This window comes from Tamandua tetradactyla, chromosome 7 (genome assembly GCF_023851605.1).
Source record: "Tamandua tetradactyla isolate mTamTet1 chromosome 7, mTamTet1.pri, whole genome shotgun sequence".
NCBI lineage: Eukaryota > Metazoa > Chordata > Mammalia > Pilosa > Myrmecophagidae > Tamandua > Tamandua tetradactyla.
The window spans coordinates 37,674,392-37,697,241 of NC_135333.1; the positions used below are offsets into that span (position 1 = coordinate 37,674,392).

The following is a 22,850-nucleotide window of genomic DNA, read 5'->3' on the forward strand; positions in this document are numbered from 1 at the left end:
CTGGGCCCAGCTGGTCACCATGTGCCAATAGGAGGGGAAACCAAAACCAGAGACACAGGTCACTGCTGGGGTAAACGATCCAAGACGAACTCTGGAAAGGAACGTCCACTATTCAGGCCCTCTGGGAGCAGAAGCCCTGAAAATGTGTAACTGACCAGGGACCTGTGGGCTGGACTCGGACTCCCGCCTTGGCTTCCCCTCGTTAGGAAAGCGGCCAGGGACAGGTGGGCACGCTTACCTTGGACTCGCCGTTGTGAAGATCTGAAGGCAGGAAGCGGTAGGGGAGGTGGCTCTTGATGAGGCGGGGGGACGTCAGCTCCTGCGGCAGGGGCGGGCGCGAGAGAGGGCTTCAGGGAACAGCCTCAGTTCAGGGGCCCTGGGGGTAAAGTCTCAAAACAGGAATCTGGGGCCAGGTAGAGACGTTCTCAGACAAAGCCAGCACCCAGGGCTTCAGTGACAACCTTCTCGGCTGAATAAACACTTGAGGAACACTGCTGGCGGGCCAGGCTGGGCCCTAAGGGTGGACTGAGAGGTGCAGCTTGCGCCCTCAGGCACCCATGCCTGGAGGAATCAACCTGCTACGGCCACAGGAGTCTGCTCAAAGGACGGGGCACCCCTGTTCTAGCGTGGAGTGGCCACAGGAGGCCCAGCCAGGATGGGGCCCCAGCTCAGGCCTCGAGGGGCAGCAGAGGGAACATGGCCATGAGCTGTGGAGGAGTGCCTGCTGGGCCGCCATGACGGCACCTGCTGGTCTTGCTGCTTCCACCTCTGCCCCACCCATGGCTTCTCATCCAGCACCCGGGGCACCCTGGCAAATGCTCGATCAGCTCCCACAGGCCTCCACTCACAGTCCCCAGGGCTCACTGCACAGTGGGCTCTCAGCTCCCTGCTACCCTCATTGATCGTGGAGGCCTTTCTGCTGCTCGAGGCCAGGCCTTGAGTCTCTGGGCCACCCTTGCTGCAGGTCTCATCTCCCTTCAGGACCCTACACAGGTGCCCCCCATGAGGGCCTTCCCAGCCCCTCCTGCTTCCCCCAGGACAGATCCTTGTCTTTACTTATCTGTTGCCACCACCAGCACCTAAGCTCGGCGAGAATCGCGTCTTCCCAGTGCCAAGAGCAGTGCTGGGCGTGGTGGGCACGCAATACATTTTACTGAGTGACTGGAAGGAGGTCATTAGGACACACAGGTGGGACTGAACCTGGCCGGGTTGGGGAAGGGCAGAGGCAGTTGGGCAGATGCTGGGGTGGGGTGGGGGTCAGACAACAGAAGGCCCCTGAGTTTACTGTGAAGGCCACAGAGGGAGCTTCTGCCACTGCCCCCAGGATGGCCCTCTCAGAGCTGTATCTCAGGCTGCTGTTATGGCCCCCACAGTACATGAAGCTGAAACTAGAGAGGTGGTGGTGGGGTTGGGGTGGAGAGAAATTTCAGAAGCATCAATGGGGTTCAAGTGACAGGACTGTGGGATAACCACGCTTATTTAATTCTTCGTACCTCACATTTGATGCAAACACACCCTCCCTTGCTCCCAGGACATGTGAGACAGAGTAATCAGAAGACGGCCCGCCTCCACCTTCGGGCCCCACCGTCCCCTCCCTCCCAGGCAGCCGTCCTGCACCCTCAGCATGGTCGCCCACCCACCTGGATCAAACCTTCCGGAGTCCCCAGTTGGCTGGCTCCGGGCTGCTGGTCTCTCCTCTGGGGTACCTGGGGGCTCTCTGCCCTCCCCCCCACCACGGGGTTCCCTGCACCTCCTCAGGGTGCAGCAGCCACTAGTCTGGGGAGTACCTTGATGATGTCCAGGCCTGGCTGAGGGTACTCCAGGACCGGGAGCTGCTCCTCGATGTTCATCAGGCCGATCTCGTCAGGGTCGGCCCCCTGGCTCACCAAGTAGACCACCTCCTGCAGCAAGCTCGTGCCTGGGGGGAGGGGCACATGAGCACGTGCCCCGCACCCTCTACACAGGAGCCCAAGAGCCCCACTCAGCCCTCTGGTAGCACTTGCTACCCTCAGTGCCCATCTACGCAATGCCAGACAGGGGCAGGATGTGCCCCGAGGTCGCCAGGAGACGTGAAGAGGCCGTGCCAGGGGATCAGGAACTATGCTGACAGAAGCCCTGGGGCTTCCAGAAGGTAACTTTATCCATTTACCCTGAGTGATCAGGGTCTGGAGGCCAACTCACTAGCCAATCGATTTGTTCACAATGAAAATGTTGTCTGCCCACTGCTGATCCAGGCTAAACATCTCCACCCCTGCGTCTCCACCCCTGGGCATGCCCCAGAACCACTCTCTATCAACCCTGGCAGCCAAGACTTGGAAGCACTGATGTCTACCCACAAGAGAATGAACATGTGAACTGGTCAGCTCATGCAACAAATACCAAACAGCAGTGCAGGAGGAGGGACTACTGCTCCCCAGCATGGTTGAATCTCACAGACATAATACGCAAAATAAACCGGATACTACAACGTATCTCCTGTATGATCTTGCGTGATCCCATTAATATGAGTGGGCAAAACCCAGTGATGGTGATGGAGGTGAGAGCAGCAGTTATTTGGGAAGCGAAAATCGACTCGGAGAGGACACAGGGAGAGACTGGGGTGCCAGCTTCCCGGACTCCTCAACTGCGTCTGGAGGTAGCTGCATAGATGCAAGTGTATATGAGCCAGACTTCAGTTTAAAAACAAAACTCCACCCCTTGTATCTGCCCAGAGGTCAGAGGGGCCAGATCTTCCCCAGGGGCCACTTACCAGGTCCTTTCCCCTGAAGAGGGCTGCAGGGCAGTCAGGCCCTGGGAGAGGGTGCCCAATTCCACATCGCTGCAAGCCGGGCAGCCCACCAGGGACAGGCCCCTCGGAGGTGCTGACAAGGATCCTGCAGCCTCCCTCAGGGCCAGCAACCTGCTGAGCGGCTCTCCTCCTCACAAACCCCTGAGGCGGGTCCCAGCAGCACATCTTGGGCAAGGCCCCGCCGGGCTGTGGGGACTGTCCCTCCATTCTCGGGAACTGTAGCTTTCAGGTCCAGGCTCAATGGCCCCAGCCTAAAGCCCTCCCAGGGACCCTGTGCTCATGAATTAGGGTCAGGCTTCCCTCCACACCGGACCCCTCCAGGCTGACTCAAACCACGGTCCGCGCTCCCTCCCCACAGAACCCCCTGGGCTTCAGGTCTCTCCCCCAGAGGCTGCACACGTGCCCCTTCCTCTACTCACCACACTCCCCCATGCCTTTCCTGATTCTGATCAAGGCCACACCCCCTGCACCCCCTCACGCCTGCTTTCCAGCACTCAGCCCTCCTCCTCGGCCCCCTTACTGTGCAGTGCAGGATGCACAGGTGTATATATGTGGACGGCCTCTTTCTGCAAAGCTCTAAGGGCAGTGGCCGGGCCTGCTCTGCCCATTGGGGCATCTTGGCAGGCACAGCGGGTGCCTCTGTGCTGAGGGAGGCAGAGCCAGGGCTCAGCTGCGGGTCAGGGGGGCTGCCGACCACAGCACTGGCTGTCCTGGTTATGGAGTCCCAGACATACCCTGAGGCCAGGCCGGACCCCCAAAGGCAAGAAGCCAGCTCAAGAGGGGCAGCTCTCGAGCACCTGCTCTATCCTCCACCCATACCCCCCACCCCGCATCATCAAAATGCTCCAGCACACCAGGGAGCCAAAGGTTGTCCTCAGTCATCTCCTCTGACCCTCAGGGGAGAGGGGCACAGCCAACTTGACCATTTCCTCCTCCTCACACGTCTTTGTCCGCTCTTCAGGGGCACTGAATCTGTGGCACGTGCCCCTCCTCTCCCCAACCTGGAAACTCTCAGGCCTCCAACCTGACTACTCTAGCTGCATCACCTCATGGGGAGCCTGGCCTGGCCTCCACTGTCCCCCCACAGGTGTGGGCTCTAGCAGACCACACCCAAACATCTCCACAGGAAAGGGCACCTCCACATGCCTGTATCCAAGGCTGACCAGAGTCGCCTCCACAGCCCTGCTTTACCCCATCTCCTGCTCAGTAAGGGGCTGAGGCCAAATGGGCTAGCCATCCAGCACCCTCCCCACCTCTCAGACACCAACGAACCCCAGGTGCCCAGAGCTGAGTCCTCCTCCCCACCGCCACCTGCAATGATCACACAGAAGTCCCTGTGCCTGGGCCGCTTCCCGCAGGATTCCTGCAGTTCTGTCTGCTCCGCCCCCACCCTCCTGACTGTTCTCAACAAGGCACCAGAGAGACGCTTTCCCATACAAGCTGGCGCATGTACCTGTCCACGGCTGTCCCTCCCTCAGCATATAAGCGAGGCCTCTTCCACAATGGCCAGAGAGGCCCATGCAAGCTGTGCACCGTGACCTTCCCCAGCCCCTCAGAGACATGCTCCCTGCCCATAGCACTCTGGCTGGCCTCCGGGCTGCTCCTGGAACATGCCAAGTAGGCCCCAGCTCCAGAGCATTTGCACCTGCTGTGCCCCTGCCTGGAAAGCCCTTTCTTTCCCTACCACCCCCACCTCCTTTATCAGCAAGGGATCTCCGAGCACTTCACAGAAAGGAATGGCCCCTCCTTCCCTCCTCCACCCAATATGCTGTTCCACATATGCGCGGGTTTATGCCCCCACCCCTCCCAAGAGACTCCAGCAAGAGGAGACTCACTTGCTGTGAGGACAAGTTGCCTTGTCCAGCTTTGCGCTGCACCAGCTCAGCTGGTGCATGGCTGGGGATGGATTCATGTTTTCTGAACGGATGAACAAACCCTGGATGCTGCATGGATGCTGAGTAATCAGAAGGGAGGCGTGATCAAGAGGAGGCAGTTTTGGAGCAAAGGTACTGGAGAAAGAAAGCGCTGTGACTTCGTGGAGAAAAAGCTCCTCCAATTACTCAGCCCACTGGCACTCAAGGAGCCTCCCCCGACCCCAACAACCTGAGGGCATGTGTCACCACCCCATGGGGCTCCTGAAGCCCCAAATATGCCCAGACCCCTGAGCCATGGCATGGCATGGCTGAAGCACATCCACCCAGGTGCTTTCCTGTCCTTATGGGACCCGCTATCCTGCAGCTCAGGGCGCCGCACTGGGTTCCATCCCCAGCTGTCAGGCGGAGGGCAGAGTTCCGAGATGGGCCTCAACCTGTGATGGCGCCATTCTCTATCATGCTGGTTTGAAGCTGTTATGTACCCCAGAAAAGCCATGTTCTTCTAATCCATTCTTATGGGTGCAGACCCATCATGTGTGGGACTTTTGATTAGGTTGTTTCCATGGAGATGTGACCCACCCACTTCAAGGTGGGTCTTAATCCTTTTACTGAAGTCCTCTGCGGAGAAATTAAAAACAGAAAACAGAGAGATAGATAGAGAGCAGAGAGATGAAACCAAGTGAAGGAGAGAGAGAAAGGTCTCGAAGATGCTAAGAGATGATCCACAGGACACAGAGAACTCAGAGAGGTGTCCTAGAGAAGCAAGCAAGGATACACGGAAACTAAAAGCAACAGAACCCGAAGCAAAGGACCAGCAGATGCCTTCTGACATGACAGAGGAACCCCAGATGCCAGCAGACTTTTCTCCGAGAAGGTATCCTCCTGTTGATGCCTTAATGTGGACATTTCCATGGCCTTAGACTTCTAACTTGTAACTTAAAGAATTCCCATTGAAAAACCCAACCCATTTTGGTATATTGCATTCCACCAGCTTTAACAAACTGAAAACTTATTTTTAATGCTCCTCCCCCACCCCTGCCCACTGCCTGCAGCCCTCACAGGGCAACAACCCAGGCAGACGTTCTCTGCACATGAAAGTCTGGGGCCACACAGCAGGTGCTTTCTCCCTGAAACAGTCAGGACCAGGAGAGGGTCTGCTTGCAGGCAGTACTAGCCCTAGAGCTTGACTCCCCATGGCAGGGAGCCCCCCAGCATCTCTTGAGAGCTCAGAACCACGTCCCATTCCCTACACAGGGAGTTCCCAACATGTCCCCTAACAGCTCATGGCTGTACCCTGGATAGGGTAGGCGGCAGTGTGGCAGGAGAATGATGCCTCATCCCTTCTAAGCTGCTCTAGGACTCACTCCCCTTCCATGCCCACTGGCAGCTGCCCTGAGACAGGCTGGCCCTGTTGCCAGGGTCATGAGGGGAGAGAAGGGACAGGGAGAGAAGCACAGAGCTGGGCATCTGCTCTGCGGGCACCAGGGACCACCCAGGTCTGGGCTTCTGTCCCCCCCGTCAGGCCAAGGTTGTGGTGCTGCAGAAGGCAAATGGAATCACCAGGACTTCCGCCTCACTGCATTTAATCCTCCCAGCATTCCTGCCTGAGGGGGGATGGGGAGGGGTATCACCCACATTTCAGAGAAACGGAAGATCGGGGCCTAGACCTGGCCTGAGTCACACCAGAACTCTGCTCCTCCCAGTAAGTGCCTCCTCCCTCACAGTCCTCTTCCACCTAGGAGCTGGCAGCCTGTCCTTGGCAAGATGTGTCCATCTGTTTGTCCATCCGTCCGTCCATCCATCCATCCATCCACACAACCATCTGTCTGTCCATCCAGCCCTCTGTCTATCCATCCACCTATCCATCAGTCTGTCCGCCTATCCATCCATCTATCAATCTACCCATCCATATGTCTGTCTGCACATGCACCCACCCACCTGTCCATCCATCTGCCCATCCGTCCACCCATCCGTCCATCCATCCACTCATCTGCCCATCCTTTTATTCATCAACAAGCCAGTACTGAGAGCTCACAATGTGCCAGGCTCCAGGCTAGCCCAGGGAAATCCAAAGAAAGACAGTCTCTGCTGCCAGGAGTTCCCAGTCTAGGCAAAGAGAGAGCCCACCTGGCTCAATTCAGTTTCTCCAACTGCAAGGTGTACTGAGAGAACAAATACAAAGTACCCAGATATCAGCAAGCACATAGAGAAAGTCGTGTCTGTGTGATGCATTTTTTTCAAGACAGGTCTCTGGGCCTGGAGCTACGAGCCTGGGAACTATAGGGGATCTGGGGATGGTGGAGGTCACAGGCCAAGAAGGAAAAGCCCAGGTGATGGAGATGTGAGGGATCCCAGCTGATGGGGGGACGGGGGGAAGGTCCCAGTAGATGCAGGTCCCGGAAGATGCAGGGAGGTTCCAGGAGATGGGGGAAGTCCTGGGAGATGTGGGGTGGTCCTTGGAGATGTGGGGAGGTCCCAGAAGATGTGGGGAGGTCCCAGGAGATGTAGGAAGGTCCCAGAAAATGCAGTGGATCCAGAAGCATCTGGAAGCCACATGCCATGGGGGAGAATCCAGCAGGGGCAGCCACCCTGAGAGGAAGCACTAGACCACCACAATAAGCTCTGCGGGAGCACACATTCCCTTCAAGGTGCAGCCCCTCTGAAGAAGGTGGAATCAGACCAGCATGGAGGCAACAGTCACCAGACCCCCACCAGTGTGGTGGGCACATCTAGTGAAGGTGTTAGCTCTTATTTCAGATGTTCTTTCCAGACAAGAGAGGCTCCTGATGCACAGAAACTTGGTGTGAGAAGGGCCTGCAGAGACCTTCCCACTGAGCCTCTGGCTTGACAGAGGGAACTGCAGCCAGGGTGTGGCAGGGATTTTGGCCACAGTTGCTTGGCAAGTCTGGGGACAAGCTCCGCCCTGGTGGGTCCCCACACGTGGGGATCTGGATGGCATTCTCAGAGGAGAGTCCTCAACATTCTAGCCAAGAGGCTCACCGCAGAGCTGCTCCCTCCCAGAGAATGGAAGCAAAGCCCCTTCTTCTCTGGGGTGTTGGGGGCCTGTGTTAGGGCTCCCTAGAGAAACAGAACCAACAGGAGATATCTGTAAACATGAGATTTATAAAGGTGTCTCATGCAACCATGGGAACAGAAGAGTCCAAAATCCACAGGGCAGGCCATAAAACTGGCAATTCCGATGAAGGGTCTGGATGAACTCCACAGGAGAGGCTTGCTGGCTGAAGAAGCAGTGCAAGACTCTCCCTTCTCCCTTAGAAGCCTTAACTGATTGGATTTTCTCATTGGTGGGAGACATGCCTTAGCTGATCACAGATGTAACACACCATCTTCCAGTTTATCAGTCAGCCACTAAAGAATCCTTGCAGCAATGGTCAGGCCAATGCTCGCCTCACCAGACCACTGGGCATCATCATTTAGTCAAGTTGACACCAGAATCTATTCATCACAGGGTCCAAAGGAGATGACAAGGGGGAAGGGCCACAATGCGACCTGCTCAGGGCCAAAGAGGTGCAACCCACACACAGCAACTCAGCCCCTGAGAGCATCACACAGGACCACACATAGAGACCTTCACACCCCAGGCATCCACCCACAGCTGCTCGTCTTACTGGCAACACCCCTCACCCACAGAGTGGGGATGTGAGCCCCTTGTCATTTCCCAAGAGGCAGACCCATGGAGCAGCCTGCCTGCAGGAGGCAATGCCACACTCTTCATAGCTGAGCTGAATTCACGCCTGACAGCCTGGGAGGGAATGAAGCTCAGCATTTAGTTCCGAGTCACAGGGCTGGGAAGTGGGGGAGCCCCTGCTTCCCTACCTGGCTCCTAAATCCCTAAGATGGAGAGGACCATGCAAAGAAGGTGCAGATGGAGGTGCAACTGCTACAGAGTCCTTTTCTGTTCTTCCCCGCTTCAGCCCCCTCAAGCAGCCCCATGCAAAGTCTGGAACCTCTTGGGAGAGAGAACATGGGAGAGAAAAGACTTCCATAATTGCAACTCCGCAGCTAGAAGACAGTCTAATTCCCACAGCAAATCCAATTTGAGAGGAGCCAGGAGCCAAGTATTCAAAATAGAAACAGGAGAGCTGACAGGGCAGACCCACCTTGCTGGGGAGGGAAAAGAAGCCCCGTGCTCCCTAGCAGCTCAGCTGGCAAGGCCACTGGACAGCCATAATTTACAAGAGTGCTCTTGCTGACACCATCGAAATCCCTCCCGAGTGACAGACAAATCAATATCCTTACCACACCCCACGCTACCCCCAACCCGGTAGCAGGCGGTGCATCCTGGCATTGAACTCTGGGTCAAGATCCACTGGAACTCAGATGAAAACGCTCAGAACCCTGGATACCAGGCTTCTGGAGTGGAACACTGGGAACGCAGCCCGTGGAAATTTCCATCAAAACCCGAGGGCAAAAGGACCCCAGGCTCTAGGGGCAGAGCCAATCAGAATGGGGCCCTCACCCACCAGGATGACCGTGGAGCTGAAATGCTTTAGATTTCTGTTTTTTTCCCTCAGATTATTTACAAAGGTACACATGCACCTAGTTTAAAAAGGCAGAGTTCTGTGATGTGTACAATAGAAAACCTGCAGTTCTCCTCCCACCCTGGTCCAACTTCCGAGAAGCAAACCCTCTGCCGATTTTTATGTACACCCTCAAAATTTCTGAATAATGTGCTTATACCACTATTGTATGATCTGTACACTTTAAATGGTCAACTGGATTTCCAGGAAGGAAAGCAAGGATTTGGCCACTTTTCCTCATATGTGAGCTTCCCACCTCTGCATCTTCCCAGGCAACCCCCAAGAGAGTCGCAACACACGTTTTGACCTAATGTTCAAGTCAGTATTTCCTTTAAGGTTCACCATGTAGTGGATACACACTCTTTCATGTACAGCACTTTGGCTTTTTCTAGAGTGATAAGTGACTTTGCTTGCTTGCTTGCTTGGCTTTCTAGGTGGTTATTAAGAATTCATTCCCCGACTCTGAAAAACATGCTCTCAGTATGGCCTAATACATAGGGTGACCTCTCAATTTCAGTAATTTCTTGGGGACACAGCCTCTTGCACCCCTGCCCCCACACTCCTGCCTGGAGCAGCTGCCCCTGAGTGTGCTGCACAGCTTCCTGGGGTCCCCTCCACCCCACTGCTTCCTGGCCCACTCTGGGGAGTCAGTCCTCCAAGTGCTTCCACAGAAAGAGAGTATGAGAGCTTACTGTTTTGAGACCTTGTATGACTCCACCTGTCTAATTCCACCTCCCCCTGGACTGGTCATGTGGCTGCATCCTGGTCCCTCAGAACTGTGACGCCACTGCTCCTGTCTTCCAGCTGCTCATTCTGCTGTGGAGACTTCTGAAGTTGTGGTCACATTTGCTCCTTTGAATGTGACCCGTTCTCATCTGTTTCTTAGAGATCTTCTCTTTAGTCTCAGTTTTGAAATTTCACAATAAGATACTTCAGTGTGGTTTTTTACTTTTTCAGTGTGCGAGACACTTGGAGAGGTCTTTTAAGTCACGTTCTTGAATTCTGGAAATGTTGGTTTTAGTACTTTTCTCATTTCTATTTTCTCTGTTCATTCTTTCTGGAATTTCAGGATCAATCTAATTTTCTTATCTTTTTGCTTCTACTTGTCGTCATGTTGTCTTTTTGTTCTACCGCCTACGGTATTTCTTCAGTTTGATGATCCAAACCTCACAACTAAGTTTTTAAAGCTTCCAACCATATTTTCAATTCTCAAGAGTTTGATTTATGATCTTTTATTTTTCCTCTTTTTGGTGAAAGCATCATCTATCTCAACTCTCTGATAATATTACTGAGCGTCATAAGTGGGTATGAGTTTTTGAGTTGTCGTAATTCTGGTTTTTTATATCATCCTCTGTTCCTGACACTGTCTTTGATTCCTGAGTTCCCTATTCCTGCTATTTTGCCTTGTTTTGTTTGGTTGGGTCTCTGTCCCTCCTACTGGAGGCGTTAGCACCTGGTGGTCCTTGAATGTCCATTCACAGGTAAGAATGGACACCAGCAGCAGCCTTAGTGGGTAGGCGGGTCCTGCTGACTGGAAGGCTGCATGTATGTGTGAAGGCACCCCCGCAGATGATTTATCAGGGTCTGTTCAGGCATTTCCAGGGGAGAGTCCCAAATGTAAATATTGGTAGGTTTCTGTGGGTCAATTTCTTCAGGGACAATACCTCCAGTCTCCTTCTTGGAGGCTGTAATATGGACTGGGCCAATAGGTCAGAAAAGGGGCAGGAATCTAACCTTTCAATGTGCTGCTTTTATATGACCCCCTTGCAAAACTGTACATGATTCCAGCCTTCACCTGTGCTCAAATCCCCAAACCCACAGCTTCTCCGGATAAACTTCCCCAAAGAAGAAATGTGTCCTTGCAAAAGCCTCCTGTTCTCAACCCCATACATCAGTTGCCACCTTTCAGGTACCAGATGCATCCACTTTCTGCCTTTCCACAGTTGTGCAGCTGGAGTTGCCTCCATCTGGCTGCCACCCTACCCCTCTGTAGGCCTGTAGGGGGTGACACTACTTGGTCAGGTACCACTCATCTACACACAAGGGATCTTCCACAAATCCAATCCTCAGTCACCAATCTCCCACTCTCGTACTCAGAGCTTTCTATTCCTTTATTTACATTTTAGTGAGGTTTCAAGAGGAAGCAGAGATAAGCATATGTGGTGAACCTGAATCAGTGAATCAATGTCCCCCACTGGGATTCTAGACCCACAGGACAGCAACATTTTACAGCCTGAATCCGCCCAGCTCCACTGAAACAGCAACAGCAGAACTTGTGAAAGTGGGACCTGCACAGTCACCTATCCCAGGTGCTGTCACATACACTGACAGCATTCAGTAATAATACCCACCATTCAGATGAGGAGATAGAAGAACAAAGTGTCGCACACCAGTAATGGACATGGAAACCAAAGTGAGGATCCTAGCTTTCCAAGTCCCAGCTTTGCCAGCTGCTCACACACAGGTGTCCAAGCAAACACTTCTCAACAGACAAGATTTGTAAAATGCTTACAGTGGTCCAGGCAATGTATCATGAACTTATTTGATTTCTTAGCTTGATTCTCAAAAAAACCCCAACATAGCTGCTATTATCATCCCACTAAACCCATGAAGAAAACGCACAGGGATCAACTGTCCAAGGGCACCAAAGCTAATGGGTGATGAACCCAGGACCCAAAACCTGGTGCAAGTGCAAAACTGGGCTTTACTACACACACACACACACACACACACACACACACACTTGATTCACAAAGCACAGCACCCCTGTTCTCATGTCCAGGCAAAGGCTCCCTCCATGAAAACCCCACCACTTCCCAGCAGGGGATCAAGTGACACCAAGAGGCAGGAAGTGGCTATGAGCCACCTGTACCCACAACCACATGAGCTCAGCCTTGGGAGTCCGACAAGCCTCAACGTCTAGGCCTAAACCACTTCCTCCAGGCTGTCTCCCTGACTTCCTTCCTCATCTGAACTCTCATTCCCAGTCCATAACCTGACCCTACAAATGTCTTTCTTGATTCCTTAGTTGGCTTTTCAGCCTGGCTTCCCCAGTGTCTCTGCATTGCCTTGAAGGCAGTGTCACCTCATTCGTACACTCCCCAAGTAGGGACCCTCACAGACAAAGAAAACTAAGATGTCAGTCTCCCCACTGCCTCTACTCACAGGCGATGTCTTAAAATTGGACTTTAATGAGCCAATTGGGTGCAATCCCCTCATCTGTCAGGACTAAACTGAGGTTCCAAGAAATCTAGTGGCTCAGCCAAGAACCAGGGCAGAAGTGCTCAGCCCCAGGCCAGCCTCTCCGCACCCGAGCTAATCACTATCTCCCCTCTGGGTGGTGACAAAGAGAGGGAGATTCACTTTAGGACTGGCTAAACCAAGAGGAAAATAAACTTAGGGGTGGTGGCGGGGTGCTCTGCCTAAGCCTGGGCAACATTCCAGAGCCAATGCTCTAAACCTCAGGGGTGCTTCTCCCCCCCCACTGACCTGCCAGCACTGCCCCCCATTAGCAGTGAAACCAAGGGCACTGACCCCAGCAGTGGGACCCTCACCCACGATTTATGGCTCTGGTTTAACACGACAGCTACCCTGCACAGCCTCTTCCCATTTCACAAGGACGAGAGGCTCTGAAAGTAAATGACTACAAATAAGGGCTGTGGTCAACAGTAAAGTCCTATTCAGAAGCGTGATGCGCTCCCAGTGTTTGGGTCGCGGGTCCAACCAGCTGTGCCAAAGAATGCTCTGCGATGAGAGACATAATGCACATGCACACCGATCAACATGGCAGCTGCTGACCACATATGGCTCTCGGGCACTTGAAATACAGTGAATGCAAACTGAGGATGTGAATTTCCAAGTTCTTCGAATTTTAATGAATTTAAATATGGACAGCCACAAGTGCCTAGAGGTTAGTATGCCGGACAGTACAGTCCTAACCTCTCATCTCAGCTAAAATGACAGAAAAACACATCAAAAACATCCAAGCAGTAGGCCCACATTGTGGAAAAAAGCACTAGATGGAGAACAGAAGGCACAGGAGCAAATTATTATTGCCTCTGCCAGCAGATTACCAGGAAACTTGATAACCCCCTGGCTCCTCTGGGCCTCAGTTTCCCCAGAGAGTAGGGTGTGGTGGCGGAGGGGGAAGGTAGGGTGGTGGACAAGGTCATTCATTTCCAGGCCCCTGGCTCTGACTACTCTCAAGTTCATTAGGAAACAAGACATGGGCAGTGGGAACCCAAAGAGCCCTGAGGTCTCCCCGTGGTGGCAGGCAGAGGGGACACCTTCTAGTCCTGGTCCCTGCCCCAGTCTCGGCACTGACCACTGCTTCCTGTAGCTCCGGCCTTCCCCAGCAGCCTGTGAGTTTGTCTCTGTACTCTTGGAACCAAGAAAAGTGTCCAGGTACAACATACACAGGAAGTGAAAGCTAATATTAACAAACTCCCTGCCTTGTCCTTGCCATGTACCTGTCACAGGCTAGGAGCTCTGCCATCATTTCTCTTGTCCTCATGGCCATGCATCAAGGTTTCCCCATGGAAACCACAGCTCACTTTACCAGGGTCACCCAGCTGGTAAGTAGCAAAGCTGCATTCAAACCCAGACTTTCCACTCCAAAGCCAAGTTCTTAATTTCTTAAGCAATACTTGTTCCTATCAAGCCATTCCTGGTGGAGGAAGGGGAGGAGAGGGAGAGAAGGGAAGGAAAGGGAAATGGGAACCAGGCCAGCTGAAGTCTTCCTGCTGAGAGCTCTCAGCAGTGTGGCCTGAGACTTCCCAGTACTGTAAAGCACACGTGAGAGAAGACTACAGTTTCTCGCCCTTTAGGGGCCCTCTCAACTCTGCAAAGGCAGTGGGGTACCTGTGGGGCAGGGGAGAGTCTGGCCTTGAGACCAGGAGATCTGACTAGACCAGGCCTCTGGGTAAGTCCCTGCCTTCTCTGAGCTTCGGCAAAGGGGGCTATAGGAGTTGCTCACAAACTGATGTTGGCAAAGCACCCTGCATACGAGGATTGGATAAATGCCTGCCGAGGCTAAGTATATGCTTAATCATTTCTAAAGCATTCTACATCCCATCCCAAACTATGGCTGGCTTGTGCTCAAGTAACAGCACGTCCACAGATCCCAGAGCTAGAAGCAGCTTCAGCAATCATGCAGTTTAAGCTGTGGATTGCACAGTGGAGGAAGTGGAGGCCCAGGCTCACCCAAGGGCACAGGGTGCACTAGAACCCGGTCCTCACCCAAAGTCCCATTCTTCCTGCTTGAAGCGACTTCCAGGGACCTTTCCTCTCTAACATGAGGACAACTGTAGTGTAGATTCTTGGAACCAATTATTCAGTCCCCTTTATCATTCTCTGTAATGTACTTTGCAATGGTGTGGGGAGAATGAAAGCCTTCAGAAGCACTGGTTCAAAAGTACTGCAGGGCATTTTTCTGTGATAACTTCTCACTTATCCAGCTACCATTCCAATACAGAATGAGGTTGGAAACCAGGAAGGAAGTGAAGCAGAACAGAAAACAAGGGCATTCACAGGGCCATGCACCCTGCTTATCCTTCACTCAAGAGTCCCCAGACTCTCAGTCAGTTCATCTCAGCCGTATAAGGCCACCTGAGCTTAGGCCAGTCATTTTACCCATCTGTGAAATGGGAAACTACCTTGTCTGACCTCGTAGAGCTTAGGGAAGAATCCACTGTGACAACAGATCCAAAGGGGCTTTGCAAACCAGAAGGCCCAGAGCATGGCAGGCAGTCAGTCCTATAGCTACTGGGGTTATTTATATTCTTGTTTTATACACAGGTCAAAGGATGGAGTTTGCATGCTTCCCAACCTCATGGTGTTAAAAAGGGAAAAGGCGTAGGCAGGGGCAGACTGAGAAGCAGTGAAGAACTTGAAAAGGTCACGAGGACAGTTCGAAAGTTAGAAAGTTTTAAAAGACAGCTCCCTAGGGTCTGTGTAAAGGGTCTCGAGGTCACTGCTAATGTTTTTAGTCACCAAAGAAAGGAGCCATTAGATTTACTCTCCTCCAGGGAGTGCTTCTGTTTGTCTTCAAAAAATGCAGGGGGAGTACACAGGTAGTTCAGTGGTAGAGTTCTCGCCTGCCATGCAGGAGATCAGGTTTGCTTTCTGGCCCATTCATTGAAAAAAACAAAAATGAACATTCAACAAATGGTGCTGCAATAACGATATTCACATGGAAAAGAATGAAATGTGACCCCCACTATACAACACACACACAATGCAGGTGACAAACAAGTTGTTATTTTAATTAACCCAGAAGCTTCCTTAAACCCAATGCCTCATTCCCCTTCAAGGTGCCCAGAAAGGTCCCAGGCAGAACCCCACTGGTCCCCCAAAGCCAGAGCTCCTCTAAATCATCTCCCCACAACCCTCAAGTCCACAGCCTTCCAAGTAAGTCTCCTGGCCAGGCTCCTTGAGGAAGGAACTAAACCTAGAGTTAACCAGACCTGGCTGGACTCCCCTCTCCCTCTTCCCTTAATGTCTCAACTCCCCTTCCTCATCTGTAAAACAGAGAGAAGAGCACAGGACCACAGTTTCTTATCTGTAATTCTGAAATCCTAGAAAGACCTGAAAAAGCACTTTTACACAATTTATTTGCAGGCAAGCCTTGTCCTAAACCAACATAAGGCTATTTCTAGTCTTGATCCCACTTAAAGTGAATATTCATATATTTTGTAGCAAAACATTCTAAGGGTATGTCCTTCCAAAGTACAGCCTCCAATCCAGCTGGGGGTCTTACAGCACATACATTATATATACAACTGCTCCTCTAAAATCTGGAATATTCTGAATTCCCATACCCACTGGGCCTCAGTTTTGGGGTGAGGGGCCATGGACCTGCAGTGTTTTCCTCAAGGAGCTGCTGTGAAAAGAGCATGCCCTTCCTTCCCTCGTCCCAAGGACAGCCCAGTAATATCTCCAGAAAGAAGGCAGCCACTCTCAGCCTTCTCTTCTGCAACACACACAGCCCATCCAGGGCCTTCAACTTCGCCCCCAACCCAGTTCCCCACTCCTTCGCTAACAGCCCCTTCTTCAGATGGATCACGACTACCTTCAGGACTTGGGACCCTACGCAGCTGACGGCCAAACATACAGCTTTATGGGCAACCAGCCCCACGAGCCCATCGTGATTTTAAGGCCCGCCACCTTGGAAGCCATGTTACCGACACTGCACAGCCTGTATTCAAGCCTCTCCCTCTCTCTCTGGTTGACAGTGGCAACAAGGCACGTCCAATGAAAATCACAGCTGCTGCTTCTCTACAAACCTCAGAAGTGGAGTGGGCATCAGGTCCTGGAGACTGACTCACCTGGCTTTACACTCCAACTAAAATACTATCCAACTGAGGGACTTTGGGCAAGGAACTTCCTCCCTCTGGGTCTGTGCCACCTCTGTAGAACGGGGATCACCCTCTCTACCTTACAGGGATGCTGTGAAGATGACGTCAGTCAAAGCTGAGCAGTGTGGACGCACGCGGGGTACGCAGGTGACTGAGGCGGCCCTGCAACAAGCGGAGGTACCGCGCCTGGTGCGCAAGGCTCTGGGGCAGGGAGTAGCCCAGCCCGCACCCGCGCCCGGGTCGGAAACTAGGGTCGGAAACTAGGGTCGTAAACGGCGTGAACGTCCCTTTTCTCCCCTTTCCCAGATGACCACCAGGGCTCTGCACCCATCGAAAGCTGGAACGAATCCAGAAACAGAGTAGTGACAGTGACCTGTCCAAGGTCACAGAGCCAATCAAGTAATGGGAGGGGATCCAAGGATGGGTGGCCCTGGGCCGGTCATCCTGGCAGCTCAGGCCAAACCGTCTCCTCTGCAGAACACTGTCCGGCCGTGGGGTCCGAGGCCTATCGACGGAGGTCTCGCATGGGTTTCCCCAACTGCAAACTGCGAGCCCATCCCCCCTCCCCCGTAGGGATCCGGCCACCAGGCGGGCGGAGGGCGCGGCGGCGGCCAGGGAGAGACCGACCGCCCCCACCCCGGCGTTCCAGCCCGACCGGAATCCCGCGGCCAGCGCGGCGTCTGCGCGGCCGCCTCAGAGCTCACCGGACTTGGGGTAGGTGACGATCCACACGTCGCTGGGCCGCACCGGGAAGTTGGCGATCTCCTCCATCTTCCCGCGGCAGAAGGGCGGCAGTCGCACGCCGTGGAACTCGAAGTACTTGCTCTCGAACTCCCCCGGGGTGCTGGGGGTTTCGGCCTCGCTCTCCGCCATGCCGCCGTCGCCGACCCTCGGCCCAGGACCCCACTCCGCCCGCCCCTGCCCGCTCCGCCCGCCCCTGCCCGCTCCGCCCGCCCCTGCCCGCTCCGCGCCCGCGCTCGGCACGCGCCCCCCGCCCGCAGCCTCCAGCCGGCGCCTTGCGGCTGCGCCCCACAGACGTGACGTCACGGCGCCGCCCGGCCTAGCCCCGCCCCAAGCCGGCGCCGCGCTCAGAGGGCGTGATGTCAGGGCACCGCCCGATCAACCCCACGAGGAGCCGGGGCCGGGTTCCCCGGGAGTGACGTCCTGGAGCAGGGCGGCGAGACCAGCTCAGGCACCTGCCCTGTGCGAGCGTGACGTCATGACGCCCAGCCCGGGCTGACCCGTTAGAAATTGCGCCCTTTAGGCCTCCGCGGACGTCATGGCGCTGTCCGCCCGAACTTGTGCGTGGGAGGGTGCGCTCCTCAGGTATTACGTCATGGCACCGCCAATAAGGGGCGGGCACCCTCCGCATAAATGACGTCACGACGCCACCCGTCACGCTCCACACCTGACGACCTTTACCCCACAAAGAAAGGCCGGGTGGAATCCCTCCCGCCCTTCTCTTCCTCCCCGCCGTCACTCTTCAGGATACTCCACTCTCGAATTTATTCAACTCACTTGTTCCGAAATTTCAGTAAGCACTCAACAGAACTCATGGAATATTCCAACTAGAAGTAATCGGAAAGATTCATTCCTTCAACAAATATCAAAGAAGCTCCTGATCTGAGATACATCCAGGAAGAAGACAGGCAAAAGCCTGGCCCTCCCGAAGCTTAAATTCGCAAGGAAATGACAAGTAAATAACCAAGATGATTTCAGGTCCTGATTGGTGCTATGAAAATGATGCTCCACCATCATATCGGTTATGGGTGGGGAGAGGGGTGTTTGAGTTGCAGATTCTGGAGGCAAACCACACTCTTTAGAGACAGACTATCTTGTTAAAGGGACCAGAAATTTGCATTTAATATGGTACTTCTTATACAGACTACAACTTGCGAACAACCTAATTCGAAAGATATTTTAGTGCAACCCCTCATCCAAACATTCACTCAGCAGACATGTATTAAGCACCTATTATTTGTGGAGGCTGGGGGAAAACAACAGTGAAAGAAAAAGATACAGCCCTTGTCTGAATCTCTAAGGCTTTGTAACCTCAACTGCAAATAATAATCTCTACCTCAAGGTGCTAGAGTTGGAAATATGGAAGGAGAAAACAGCAAGAATATGGAGCAAAGAAAATGTACAATACCTATTTTCTTTCTTTTCTTCTTGTAATCTGGAAAGGGAGGCACACACATGGACTGATTTGGGCACCAACACAACAAAACTCTGATAAGGGGGATTAAAGAAAAACGAAAGAAATGGAGAAATAGACCGTGTTCATGGATTGGAAGATTCAAAGTTGTTAAGATGTCCTTTCTCCTCAAATTTATCTATACAGTCAATTCAATCCAGGAGGATTTTGTAGAAATTAACAAACTGGTTCTAAAATGTCTATGGAAAAGCAAAGAAACTAGTAAAGTCAAAGCATTTTGGAAAAAAAATGTTGGAAGACACATACTACTTTATTTCAAGACTTACTATAAACTTGCTTTGAAGCCATAAATTAAAACACTGTGGAAGCGCATAGAGATCCCAGAAATAGACATAAGCATACATGGTCAAGATAGCTTTTGACCAAGATAACAGAAAACGGTCCACCAAGGTCGGGTTTCCCCTTGAGTTAAGGAACATCCTATCCCTGGCGGTGTGTAAGAAGAGGGTGGATAACTCACTATTCTGAAGGGGCTCTTCCTACATAAAAAGTGGTTCTGGAATGCCTGTATGTTCTCTGTCCTCTGAAATTCCCAGGGCTGCCGATGCCACTGAGCGGCGGCCGCTGTCCCTGGTGCTGAAAAGCAAACCTCCTCGGGCGCTGTCCACGGTTCTGAATGCGTGTAGCTCCGTGGTACCATGCTGGCCTCCAAAATGGACCTTTGGGACCACAACTCCAGGCGCCCCTGGTTTTGCTTTGTCTTATTTTATGTTCATGATTGGATGAGAGATTGTACTAAAATCTCTTTCAAACTGGGTTGTTCTTCATGAACAAATTTTTAATGTGAAGTATTTGTTTAATAATTATAAACATATTCAAAATTAGAATAGTGTAAGGAACATCTGTGTACCCATCATTCAGTGTCAACTTATCAGCATGTTTTATCAACTGCCTACCACCCCTCCTCATCCAGATTATTTTGAAGCAAATCCCAGAAATTATATCATTATCATGTATAAATATTTCCGTATGGACCTCTAAAAGATAAGTATTCTCTGAAAACATAATCACAATACATTAATACACCTAAAAACTGACTATTACTCTATGTCACCACATTCCAGTTTGTGTAAATGATTAGGTTTCTGCATGGAATGCAAAGCACAGGAGAGGTGAGGAAGCTGCTTGAGAAAGCCTAGTGAGGTCAGGACTTCATGTGAGGGTAGAGGCCACCCCTCTAGCATCAGGAGACCACTGCCCCAGATTGTCACATGCAATCCTCCTACCCACAGAAGACATTAAGAAACCCTGAGGCACAGGATGCAGACTCAGGCAGTGGGTCACAGTCACAGAGTAACACTTGAGGACAGTGGAACCCAGGAACTACAGGCTCCAAACATGCTCCTGCCAAGACTAATTAAGTTAAACACTAATTATATCCAGCATTCCAGTGAGCTATCAGGGTTGAACCATAGTATGATGAGGGCTTCAATCACCACTTGTCCACTGACTGACTGTGTGACCTAAGACAAGCCACTTTGCCTCTCTGAGCCTCAGATTTCTTGGTTTAATTTGCCATGGCCATCCTCATCCTACCTTTGCACCTTCAGTGCCACCTTCTGGAATGACTTTCCAGCCAATCTGAACTTTATAAGTTAAAGGCCCAGTTCAGAAACCAGTTCCTCTGTGGCTATCCCCCACCTGAAATCAGCTTTTCTCCCTCTGAAATCAGTGGCACCAATTGTCTATGTAATGGCATTAGAGCAGAGCTGGCAGACACTTGGAAAACCAGCTGGGCCAACCACTGATTTTAAGACAAGGAAATGGAGGAAGTGATTGGGAAAAGGATTTGCTCATTGTTACAGAGCAGGGCAGGTAAAAGAGGTGATCGTCTAGGGCTGCTCCTGTTGCCTGGAACTCATACTTGGGAATTTCCAGCTCTAATATTTATCAGTTAACATGACCTTTCTAAGCCACAGTCTCCTCACCAATAAAATGGGAGAGTAATATCAACTTCCCCATATAACGGTGAGAATTAAATGCAATAATGGGCTTTGTAAACTGTGAACAGATGTGAACTTGTGAGGGTAACTCTCAGTTACCCTCAAGGAAATTGGAATAGAAGGATATGAACCTTATGGACAGGGTTCTGCCTCAGGCATCAGAAAATAACAGCAGAAAATTGCTACTCAGAAAGCCAGGAAACTTGAAGGCAGCCCAGGAATGTGGCCTGAGAATGGGAGTCACAGCTGCTCCCTGGACCCAGGACCAAGGACCCAGGAATGGTCCTGGATGGGATACTGGGAAAACAGGGGAGGGTGTTAGACCCAAGACATTAGCACACCTGATGGGAGGCCCTGGTGCAGGGGCCACAGAGGCCCTGCAGCAACTCTGAATTATCTCTGGACCCTTCACACTTCCTCCTATCTGAGCATTCCTCCCTATCATTTGATGTTTGATGCAGCCTGTAGGGAACATTTCATTTTTTTTCAATAAATATTCCACCTGGTGAGAGTCAGCAGAGGCTACTCAGTTCCAGTGGCTCCTGGACATGAGTGGGGGAGTGGGGAGACCCCTGCATGCCCTCATTCTCTGCCTCTTTCTTCTCCTTTCTTCTGTCCCCCCAGTCCACAGGCCCTCCCTGACTGTATCCAGTCACTCACTCTCCACTCACCTCTTTGCTTCCCTGCCCTCAACTCTCCCATGGCTTCCCTGATCCCAAAGCCCCGTCACCCTTCACGGTGCTCTCCATGACCCAGCTGCTGCCTATCCCCATCCCTTCTCTCTGGTGTACTTCCTTGTTCCTGTGGCTCCAGCCACCAGATTGCTTCTTATTTCTTGGACACATCAACTCCATTCTGTTCTCAGAGCCTTTGCACTTGCTGTTCTCTGTGTTTGTAAAACTCTTCCCCCAGTTCCTTACCTCTCATCCTCAGGTCACAGTTCAAATTTCACCTATGCCGAGAGGCCTTCTGGACCGCCCTGTCCAATTTTGCCCCCTCCTCCCCCACTGTCATTCTCACCCTAGTTTATTTTTCTCACAGCACTATCACTCCTTGGAGCCATTTTATTGTTTGCCATTTATCATCTCCCACCCACCCCCATTAAAATGAAAGTTTTGTTCACAGCTATGTCCCCAGAGCCTGTAACTCCTGAAGTATAAGCCCAGTGAATGAATGAATGAAGACCCATTATCTCTTTTGTTCACATATTTATTCCTTCATTCCTTTTTTTCCTCTCTCACACCTCCATTTCTCTACCCTCCCCATACTTGGATTTGGCATCTACTGAGCACCTGGCTGAGAACACACTGTGGATTCTGCTATGAGGTCAGGCAGACCAGTGATTTCCAGGAGGGGCCAGGGGGAAGTCCAGTGTTTCCAGCATCTTCTACCCAAGAAACAGAAAAATGAGGAAGGGGTGGAGACAATTGCTGGACCACAAACATTCCTAAGGATGGGGGGAGGAGCTGTGGTGGGGGCAGTAGGGGACTTGGGGCATCCCCACAACAGCACACGCAGCTGTAATTTAGAAAAGACTGCAATTCCTCTCTCTCCTCCTACCCTCCCATCTCCAGCTGTGCCTCCTACTGGAAGGACACAATAGGTAATCAGAGACCAAGGCTGCCAAACAGGACAGATGATGCGGTCGCCCCTCGGGGGCCAATGCAGGAGCGAAAGGCAAAGAAAGTATCCCAAGGTGAGAAGCCTCTGCCAAATCATTACCATTGGCTCCTTAACCTCTGATCTCAGCATTTGGCCTTTTCTCCTTTTTTGTAAAGGGCTCTGCAAACATAACTCTGTGACAGTGCCCCAGCCAAAACATTCCGATATGAAAATTTTAGAGCCAATATGTGTGCAAGGTGACCAGGCACGCAGTATCCCAAGAACACACCAGCAAACCAGGCCAATACCCAGAGGGTACCTGAGTCCCAGGGAATGGGGTGCTCCAGTGGGGTTGATGGGGCCCTTTCCTACTCACAGGATGGCCCAGGGCAAGACTCTAAGAGGCCCAAATCAGAGGCAGACCACCTGAATAAGCCGCAGCCTAGAGGGCAGGTGTGAGCACAAATGATGAAGGCTGGAATGGGGTAGGAGAGGCCAGTCCCCTGGCTGGCCTAGACCAGTACCCTTGGGC

At 52.3% G+C, this 22,850-nt stretch overlaps 1 protein-coding gene across 3 annotated transcripts in view; it reads right to left on the reverse strand.

Moving 5' to 3' along the window:
* SULT4A1 (sulfotransferase family 4A member 1) overlaps positions 1–17,442 on the reverse strand; it is a 31,956-nt gene extending 14,514 nt beyond the window's left edge. For all 3 annotated transcript variants that reach the window (XR_013179345.1, XM_077169120.1, XM_077169119.1), the window contains exons 1-3: positions 17,263–17,442; positions 1,788–1,918; positions 239–319 (exon numbers count right to left, since the gene is read on the reverse strand). Coding sequence is in view for 2 of the 3 variants with exons in the window: in XM_077169120.1 (XP_077025235.1) it covers positions 239–319; positions 1,788–1,918; positions 17,263–17,431 (381 nt within the window). In the remaining variant the exon portion in view is untranslated. The remainder of the gene's footprint in view (positions 1–238; positions 320–1,787; positions 1,919–17,262) is intronic.
* Between the last annotated feature and the right edge of the window lie 5,408 nt (positions 17,443–22,850).